Raw genomic sequence first — 10,799 nt, 5'->3', positions numbered from 1 at the left:
TCGTAAGCGGAAATGCAAGAGAAACTGAGATGTTGCAGATTTAATTTAAAAATCCGCACCGCAGGTCAATTTCCGTGCGGAAAAATTCTGTCACGTGCAGATGAGATTACTTGGAGTCTCATCTACTTTGCTGGTCCTGTACTATGCTGCGGATTTGCCACAGGAAAATCTGCGTGTAATCCGCATAGTGTGCAGGGGGCCTTATGGCAGCAGATGTAGTGCTGGGACTTGCAATGCCTTCATATTTGTAATACTTACACGATGTCATTAAGTTCCAGTCGCGTGTCAGGCGGGGGATTGATGAGGACGTAAGACAACGTGTTCTGGTGATCGTTCATCTCATCTGTAAGAGGAGACGGTTATAGGGTCATTGGTTTTCATCACGGCAAGTTGTATTTTATCTTTACTACATCGCTATTATTATTAAATGACATTTCCCATAATGCTCAGCCAGTGAAGCTCACACAGGTGTATGGCTCGGTACAGTAATCGGAGCGGTGTCTTGTAACGAGCCGTGCACCTGTGTGTCCATCACATGATCAGGACAGATGTTTATTCACTGGAAGTTAACAATGAAGGTTACTATTGAATGACAGGAAGCAGAGATCTTGAAAACTGCAAGGAATTGATATAGAAGGTATATTAGAAAATTGTAAAACATTTCAGTACAGAAAGAAAAACATTTGCTAAAATCTGACAACCACTTAAAGCAACCCTCCAGGCCACACACAAAAAACAACTTCACAATAGTAGAATTGATTGGAACTTACTTAGTGTCCATCCCATTGGTTCCTCGGTCTCCGTTGCCTCTTCCTCGATCCATCACGCCCCCTCCTCCCCCATCACTGCCCTCTGAAGTGTCAGAAGCGATGGACCATTGCGCTCCTTGTGCAAGTCTGAGACAGCGGCGGCCATGATGGATCGAGAACGATGCAACTAAGACCGAAGAACCAACGGGATAGACACCAGGTAAGTTGCCAATACTTTTTGACTTTTTTTTGTTTTTTGTGGGGACTGGAGGGACGCTTTAATGGTCATAAAACAGCCAGGGTTGAATAAATAGTTTTTGACTTTCCATGTATTATCAGAAAAGTAGAACATTTCTAATGAGCATAATAATCATAAATGAAAATAGGTCATCAATTAAAATCTATAAAGAAAAGCGGCTTAAAGGTTTGATGAACGAGAAGAAATGCTTTAGAAAGGGGGGAGATGCCACCACATGTTGCAGGTTTGCTGCTGCTCCAGCGCGGGTGCGGGTATTCCACAGCGTATAGCGGTGTATCTGCCTGACAGGAGAGCGGGCGACTATAGCGGGGTGCAGCACTGCCACAGTATATGTTCAGATTAATAGGGATTGGAAGAAGAAAAAGTTATTGTTTGCTGGAATCTGCCACTCACAGCGATTGTTTGCTCCGAGCTGCTGTACTGGGTGAGATCTGCTGCACAACGGAAGGCTGAGCATCGCCACAAAGCAATAAGCGGAAAGGGGCTTCCCATGAAGGACATTTATGACATATCCACAGGATGTCATAAATGTCAGATAGACACGGGTCCCACCTCTGGAACCCCCACCTATCTCTAGAACGGGGCCCCCTAAACGCCATTCTACCTTTTTTGTGCTCACGCTGCCTCCCGGCCTCTTACTGATTACATGGTCGGGAGTTATGGAAACAGCTCAGCGACTATTCAGCTGACTGTGGTTTAGTTCTGAGCCATTACAGTGAATTATAAAGAATAGAGTGCCTAGGCACAGAGTCCCAATTTCCCAACCACCATAGGAATAGTATCAGTTAAAATGTAACTTTTATTAATGTATCAAATGGAGACAAACAACAGACAAGCAAGAGTTAAAATTGTGTTCAAAAGACGGCCAGTGTGAGTCACAGAGAGTAGAACAAATGTATGCAGCACATCGCTGTGCACTGTGTGAGAGACTGATTCGGCAGCTGCAGACTGCCGTAACAAGAACACAGTCCCACACTAGTAGAAGGGATCACTGGACCGTCAGTGAATGTTAAAATGGCGAAAGCCCCCCCGACATGTTTCGCTGCACAAGCAGCGTCCTCGGGGGATAATTCGGGGCTAATGAGCGCGCGTTCGACTTCCTGCTCCTCATATAGACTAGTGCTCATTACGTGCAATAGCATCATCTCCATCTACCGCCAATCACACAGTCCCATACGACGAGCCTCCATGCTGCATGAATGACATGGTCAGAAAACCAATCAGACGCTAGACCTGCGTCCAATCAACACGCGTGTCGCGCGCACGCGTGTATAGTTCCAAATAAATGATTGTCATATCGCGGGTGCCCTGCATGTAAGGTGAATGACACCATGCATAGCCAATGAGATGCCGTGAATCAAGGTCCAATCAACGCATGCATAACGCGCATGCGTATAGTAGTCAAGGCCGGTGATTGTAATACTGCCGAGATCTTCCATTCATATCATAAGTGAGGAAGATAGTGAGGGACTGTATTATGACAGGGCAAAGCAATCAATAGGATTGGAAACAAGAGGGCTATAGCATCAATAAAAGGAGGACGTAAATGCAGCTATTCACCACCATATAGGAGTTATCAATGGGCATAGACAGAGCACATATGTCAATAGAAATAGCGGGCAGAGGTACGGAGAGAGCAGGAATAAAAACTTAGGTTGTCTGTCATATTAGTGACATCAAGACGGTGACACTGTAAATGCTTGATAAGCACTATATAGTATAAATGGTTATACGTCAGCAATTCATTATGATTCAGAATTAGTGTATTGTAAACTGTCAATCTGACAGCGATATCATGCTGTAAAAGTATATCTCTGTAAATAGGCATATTTCTATATTTCTATAAGAAGGCCATAAAGGTGAAACCTTCATTTAGACCAGGGGTCGGGAACCTATGGCTCGCGAGCCAGATATGGCTCTTTTGATGGCCGTATCTGGCTCGCAGACATGAGCTTCATAACCCCCTCCATTTATATTCGTTGTGCTCCGCAGCTCTTACTTCCGCGTTGAACCGTGCATCTTACGTCGTGCTGCCACTGGTGCGCATACGCTGCCAGCAGATTCCATTTACCTCTATGGAGAGAGAGGGAGCAGCGTGACGTAAGATGCAGGGATCAACCCGGTAGTCGGAGCTGCAGAGCACAACGAATATAACTACATATTCGGCAGGTACCGATCGCTGCTAGTTCACTCTTGGGGGGCTTTAAATCAGTTTCTTATACCCCCAAGAGATGATTTAAAAGCCCCAAGCATGAAATATAGGTGGCAGAAGTCCTTTAATTCCAGGGGAGTCCTGAGGGAGAGGTTTTATTTGGGGAAATGGCTATGTTCACACTGTAGAACAGATTTTATCTGTCGCTGAATCAGCGGCAGATAACATCTGCCGTAATCAAAATTTTCTCTATGCAGATTTCACTGCATTATGCTGATGCTTATTTATATTTACGGGAATGCAATCTGCAGCCCCGTAGAAGTCTATGGGAGTTCCGCCAAATATAGGACACTGCAATAGGTTGAATCGCAGCAGATTCTGCAACTGTGGCATGGATGCAGAATCCGCAAGTCTCCATAGACTTCTATGGATAGCAGATAAAATCAGCGCATATTTAAAAAAAAAATCTGCAGTGTGAAAGCAGCCTAATAGTGTCACAGGCCAATCACCGCTAACTGATGCCTGTATACAGCACTTAAGGCAGTGACACCCCGGTGCTTTCCAGGATTGCGGTGGAGGTGATAGGATGTGACATCTTGCACAATCCTATCACAGCCAGCGCTGCAGCCTCCACTATTCCAGGCAGCGGTATACAGGCAGCGGATAGCAGTGATGGGACTGTGACATTAGTGGTGGTCCTCTACTGTTAGAAGCCCACCGCTTCCACCAGGTGTTTTCTAAGACACCCCACGTTTTTGGGTGACAGTAATATAAGACTGACTTATTCTCAGAGAAACTAGATTTTTGGCACACTTAGGCTCCTATTCACACTGAGGAATGAAGCACTGAAAATTGTACTTCATTCTTCAGTGTTGGCGCGATGAACATGACACTGACGGATACAATTGCTCCAGCGGTCACTTAGTACACAAAGGAGTGTTCCTCTCTGCTGCACTAAGCCACCGCTGGACCTAAACAATAATTCGCTGTAAAATAATAAAATAGATAATTGACATAACTGACAATGCGTTGTGTGACATGTCCAACATTCCAGCTTCTTTCTTCTGCGAATGCCTCAAAGCTGGCATTCTCTCAACATCAGGTGGGAAGAATGCCAGCTTCCAGTCATGCGCAGGAAAAAGAAGAAGCCAGACTGCTGGACTGATGTCATGCATCGCAAGCTCACAATGTAAGTTATTTATTTAATTTTTTTACTGCTAATTACCATTGTTTCAGTCCAGTTGTGGCTTTATACAGCAGGGAGGAGCATTCCTTGCTGTACTAAGTGAACATTGGAGCGATTGATCTGTCAATGGCCCTTTAAACATATTGTACGGCTCTCGCGGAATTATATTTCAAAATATGTGGCGTTTACGGCTCTCTTAGCCAAAAAGGTTCCTGACCCCTGATTTAGACCATTGGGGCTGAGGGAGTTCAGCCTATATATCCAGCGGGCTTCTTCCTGTAAAAGCCTCCTGTCTAGGTTCCCAGCCCTAGGACCCAATTTTCATTCATTACAGTGAATTATGCGTCAGTCCTGTAAATAATAGGACTGCAGCCATTTAAGAGGGTGCAGCGTAAATATGGGATCTTGTTCTTGCCTCTACAATGACTGCGACCTCTAACAATTCTAATGTGGGACTACAGCGGAGTAAACATGCTGCAATATTGGAGACATTAATATGGCAATTACCCTGATATTGCAGTTCATTCAGAGACCAAAACTACCAGCTAATCTTCATGGAGCCGACCGACAACCAACACTGTCCCTATTTAGATCTTTTCCACCTTCACTACCATGTGAGCCAACTTTAAGGGCAAGGACACACAGGGCGGATACGCACCAAATTGTGGAATCAGGCGGAAAAAAATAAGAAGTTTATACTTACCCTGGGCCTTGTCATAGCGACGCAAGCCTCTGTTTTAAATGCAGCCTGGCCGTCTGGGATGACTCTGTCGGCCATGTAACCGCTGCAGCAGTCAATGGGATGGAACGTCATCCCAGGCTGCACTCAAAACAGAGGCTTGCGTCGCTATGACAAGGCCCAGGGTAAGTATAAACTTCTTATTTTTACATAAAAATATTTTTTTTTTCAGATTTGCGATTTTTGAGGCAGAAAAGTTGCAAGTTCACTGCAAAAATCATTTGCCTATTTGTTGCAGGTTTTACCTCCCAATTTGTATTCAATGGGCAAAATAGAAGAGCAGCGATTCTGCTGCAGATTAAAAAAAAAACGCACCGCTGGTCAATTTATGAACAGTTTATCGGCAGATTATTTCCGTAACGCGTGGATGATATTTGTTCGTATCACATCCACTCTGCACCTTCTGTGCTGCAATAAAATCCATTCCAGAAAATCTGCAGTGTTTACACTCGGTCTCCTTACCCTAAGGGGTTGTCCGCTTTGGTTAATCTTTTTGTTAGAAGGGTCCCCTTAAGAGAACATTGTTCACAAGTTATCCTTTAGAGCACGGGTCTCAAGCACGCGGCCCGCGGGCGGCCCCATGGGCTGTCATCTGTGGCCCGCGGGACACAGGGCTGCTAGTATCGGCTCTGCTCCAAGACCCTGGAATTCCCTGACATCGCTGTCCACATATGAACAGCGATGTCTGGGGCTTCCCCAGAGCCGGAGTCCCGGGCAGAGCGCTAGTATCGGCTCTGCTCCGGGACGCTGCGGAATTCCCTGACATAACTGTCCATATATGGACAGTGTGTCAGGGTCTTGCCCAGAGCGGAGACCGGGCAGAGCGCTTGTATCGGCTCTGCTCCAGGACTCTGTGGAATTCCCTGACATCGCTGTCCACATATGAACAGCGATGTCTGGAGCTTCCCCAGAGCCGGAGTCCCGGGCAGAGCGCTAGTACAGGCTCTGCTCCGGGACTCTGTGGAATTCCCTGACATTGCTGCCCATATATGGACAGTGTGTCAGGGTCTTGCCCAGAGCGGAGGTATCGGCTCTGCTCCGGGACCCTGTGGAATTCCCTGACATCGCTGTCCACATATGAACAGCGATGTCTGGGGCTTCCCCAGAGCCGGAGTCCCGGGCAGAGCGCTAGTACAGGCTCTGCTCCGGGACTCTGTGGAATTCCCTGACATCGCTGCCCATATATGGACAGTGTGTCAGGGTCTTCCCCAGAGCAGAGTCCCGGGCAGAGCGCTATTATCGGCTCTGCTCCGGGACTCTGGGGAAGCCTCTGACAACGCTGTCCATACATCGACAATGATGTCAGGAGCTCATGTCAGGAGCTTCCCCAGAGCAGGAGTCCCAGTGATGTCAGCAGGAGCACAGCTGGAGTCCCAGGAAGAGCCTACTAGTGCTCTGCCCGGGACTCCAGCTCTGGGGTTGCCCGACATCTCTGTCCATATATGGACATTGATGTCAGGAGCAGAGATGGAATCCCAGGCAGAGTGCCTGAAGCGGCTCTGCTCCGGGACTCCAGCTCTGGGCAAGCCCCTGACATCACTGTGGCAGCATGTGCGGAGGGCACTGTGGCAGCATGTACGGAGGGCACTGTGGCAGCATGTACGGAGGGCACTGTGGCAGCATCTAGGGGTGTGTTGCATGATCTACAGAGGACTCTACGGCAGCATGTACAGAGGGCACTGTGGCAGCATCTAGGGGTGTGTTGCATGATCTACAGAGGGCTCTGCAGCAGCATCCACAGAGGGCACTGCGGCAGCATCCACAGAGGGCACTGCGGCAGCATCCACAGAGGCAGTATCAAATTTGAAAGTAATGCGGCCCGTCAACTTCCCATTTTTTCTATATGCGGCCCACTTACCCGGCCGAGTTTGAGACCCCTGCTTTAGAGAGCAGTTGTAATTTGTAGGGGAACCAAATGTTACATTTTCCTGCAGCGCCACCACAGGGTAAATGAAGCATTACACAGTTCCCATTGAAAGAAATAGGCTGTCCATGTAATGCACAGGGGCCGGGTCCTCCACTGTTGGAGAACCTCTTTGATATGGCTGAATGGGGCATATTCCCTAATACAGTATTCTATAATGGATAATTTCCTAAACTAGACAACCTGCATATCCATACTGGACATCATGCCATTTGACCCTTACATTGCTGTGCAGGTTTTGAAGATGATTTTCAAAACACTTCTAGCAGTGTCGAGCAAGCGCAATAAGTCCTTGAAAGGGGGTCAGATTCGCGAGTACATAACAAATCACTCCAGCAGGTAGCGCTATTCACTACAATAACCCATAATGCCGGACATCAGCGGCCTCCCTAAAAATGGCAGTCAGACAACTCGACCACTGGTCTTCTCGGAGGTGCGGGTTCCTTTCAGTAGTTTTTAGTTGTATTGGATTCCAGCAGAGACTTCCTGTTGGAATAAATTTAGAAAAGACGACGGACCTCACACGCTTCTGTAAAGGAGCAACAACTATGTTCAAAGGAAGTTCCACCCCGATGGTAGAAAATAAAGACAAAATTGAGGTGGTGCTAAAGGGAGACAGAAATAAATCCAAGCAACCAGAGACAAATAAATATGTACATTATATAGAATGAAAAAAACGTAACTATTCCTGTTGGAAAAAAACAAACCAATATATATATCCTGGAAGAATACATTTGCGCTTGTCTATATTCACACTTTACGTGAACGTCTATTACACTATACAACTGACTATTGCAGCAAGATATAGAAGGTTTTCGTTCTCATTGAATTCATTTAGTATCACTGCCTGTATGAACGATTAAAAAAGGAAGAGTCAAAACACTAAAACACGGGCTAAATAACCAAAATACTGAACAGGCGTAAGCAGAGTGACCAGTGAGAGGGGTGCAGAGCGGGCATCACACACCTATGTGCAGCTCTAGTGCCAACGTGTCGCTCCCCCTTCTGGTTTATTATGATATAATGCCCTGGTCACATATGCCAAGAGTTGGGTCCCCACGCGTTTCTGCACCCCCAGTTTACAGAGCGCATCATCAGGGGTCACATTCGTTATTCTAATTAAACACCTAATGGCCGGTGAGCACCTATTGCGTGCGCTGCAATCCCCCGGCTCATGCACGACACCAGTCAGCTGGTCACACATGAGCCGGACATATGTAATGTCCCTCCCACCTAGCGGTGACGCGGTGTCCGTACAGCCAATCCCCGCATACGGACGTCAGAATTGACGTCACAGGCGAGGGGCGAGCCTCCGGACCCCCTAGCCAACCACAGGGAGGCAGTGACAAGCGTCCCTAGTAACCAGGGATCAAAAGGGATCAGTATTTTGGCTATTTAGCGTGTTTTAGTGTTTTGACTTACCTCAATAAAATGCCGTTTTTAATCTTTCATACAGGCAGTGATTCTTAACGTGAATGTCCACCCCCTTGAACACCATTTGTATTTTAATTTAAAATCTATGATCCATTAATTGTCCAGGGCAGAATTTATCTTTATAGCAGTCGGAGCTCGATTTTTCATGATACAGAACTCCAAATCCCCTGCATAGACCTAAATGATAAAATTCTGTTTGCAGCCACCACTAGGGGGAGCTTATGGTTTGTACAATATGCAGTACGAGCTCCCCCTAGTGGTAGCTGCAGACAAGTAATTTTATCATAACTATGGCTATGCAGGGGATTTGGAGCTCTGTATCAGCAAAAACGGATCTCTGACAGCTGTCCAGCGATATTAAGATATAAATCAGCACAGGTTTGTGCAGCTACAGATGATCGCTACAAGGTGGAGATTCACTTTTAGAATACTACAACATTAAAGGGCTTGCGCACACGTTGTGTGTAAGTGCTGCGTTTTTTTCCGTCCGGAACTTCGGACAGAAAAAACGCAGCAGAATACGGTAGCAGCAAAGTGGGTGAGATTTAACAAATGTAATCCACGCGCTGCGTAGAAATTCCAAGCAGAAATTGACCTGCGGTGCGGATTTTTCGTACCTCAGCATGTCCATTCCTGCTGCGGAAAGTGGACTGAATTGCTGCGTTTTTCAGAGGAGATGTCACCATCCCCCAGCATTGCAAACGCAGCGAAATACGCACCATTTTCTGCTGTAAAAACTGCAAGAAATGGTGCGTTTTTTTGCCGCAGCGGAATGTCTGCATTTTTCAACGGAATTGCTGCAGAAATTTTGTGCAACAATTCTGTTGTGTGTGGACAAACCCTAATACTGTGACGGGGGGTTCAGATCAATAACACATTGACACGGGAGGTTGAATCCCACCTATTTCTTAGGCTAGAACAGAATTCCACTATAGAAAACATCACAACATTCAGACGGTTGTAGAGGGAAGTGTCAGTCTCCCGGAGCCGCAGCTTGTGGGGAGAGAAGATGAATGACTTCCGTCTACACGACACATTCTAGATAATGACGCAGATAAATGGGGAAAGGTTCAGTGACCATGAAGGATATCAGGCCGATTACTGCAAGTCCTGACATCCCTCCAGCCAAACATCTGACCAGGGAGATGACGTCACAGGCCGGGACAAGGGATTCTACCTCCCATACCAACAAAATAAAGAGTGTCTGATCAGGTAGAAGTTCCACAATCAGAAAACACTTTACTCTTTATCCTGAGTTATCCGGGCAGAATAATGACAGATCTGCTGTAAAGGGATCTCCGCCTTCTTATTGGGTCATTTTTAAGTCCAAAATTTGCTGATTTAATTTCTAACTATCTTTAAAGTGGTCCGAGCCCTGTGTGCTACCTGCAGCCACCAGGAGGGGGAGTTTACTGCAAACTGTATTATTGAATTTTATGTATAAACAGTATGCAGTAAGCTCCCTCTAGTGGTAGCTGCAGGTAGTCAGAATGTTACCTTTTAACTCTATTTCTATGCAGATTTGGAGCTCTGTATCAGAAAAGAGCTATGACCATTATAACGATATATTAAGAATTATTCAGCAAAGAATTCCCTTTAAGGGTCCCTATCTCCAAAGTTACATGACAAATTCAGCTCTACTACATCTTTACCAAAATAGCTCTTCCTGTGCATTTGCAGTCTCTGTATTTCTTTTTGCTCTGCCATTAGTAAGAGTTGTCCGTATACTAAACCAAATTTCCCACTTCCAGGTAACCGGAAAACAAGAAACCGCAGCCTCATTGAAGCCTCTGCATGGAAGAGGAGGAGGGAAGAACTCTACAGATACAGATTTGTGGCTTCCCTGAGGTAATTTGTCGCTTTGCAGTAAAAGTTCTGATCGCATCATGATCGGAGCTGGAGATATGTGGGGGTGACATTATGTCCCCATGAGACGTTCCTGTTAGAATGGAATATTTGGCAGATATTTAGTCACAAACCTTTTAGTGCTTTATGGGTTAACAATATGAAGGATAAAGGCAGTTCGTATGGTATGAGATGCGGGTAGTCATGACAGCATGGTATGGGTTGGGGGACAGTCCGGGTAAGGCCTGTCCGTGTGGTATATGGTTAGTGGGGATGCGTGGTATGGATAACGTCAGGGTAAGGCCTGTTGGTCATTGCAGCCAATTCTGCTCCATGGAAGAAGCTTTTCTATTTTTTGTGATTTCATGCAGTGAAAGCCTCTCTGTACCCACGCCGTATATTGCCAGGTAGTGGTGGTAACGTTTAGCGGGTCATCTACTCATGCGAGGAGATCACCATGTAATTGACTTTTGTTGGGTCAACCAACATGTGCCGTATCCACCAATAATAG

The 10,799-nt window shown here is 46.2% G+C and overlaps 1 protein-coding gene across 5 annotated transcripts in view; it reads right to left on the bottom strand.

The window, feature by feature from the left end:
- The window catches only part of KCNT1 (potassium sodium-activated channel subfamily T member 1), a 203,350-nt gene that overhangs the window by 6,402 nt on the left and 186,149 nt on the right, over window positions 1–10,799 (bottom strand). For all 5 annotated transcript variants that reach the window (XM_075835093.1, XM_075835094.1, XM_075835096.1 and 2 more), the window contains one exon: window positions 259–343. In XM_075835093.1, coding sequence (XP_075691208.1) covers window positions 259–343 — 85 coding nt within the window. The remainder of the gene's footprint in view (window positions 1–258; window positions 344–10,799) is intronic.

Source organism: Rhinoderma darwinii, chromosome 8 (genome assembly GCF_050947455.1).
Source record: "Rhinoderma darwinii isolate aRhiDar2 chromosome 8, aRhiDar2.hap1, whole genome shotgun sequence".
Taxonomy (NCBI): Eukaryota; Metazoa; Chordata; class Amphibia; order Anura; family Rhinodermatidae; genus Rhinoderma; species Rhinoderma darwinii.
The sequence above is the reverse complement of the archived record's forward strand: the minus strand, read 5'-3'. Positions and strand labels throughout refer to the sequence as shown.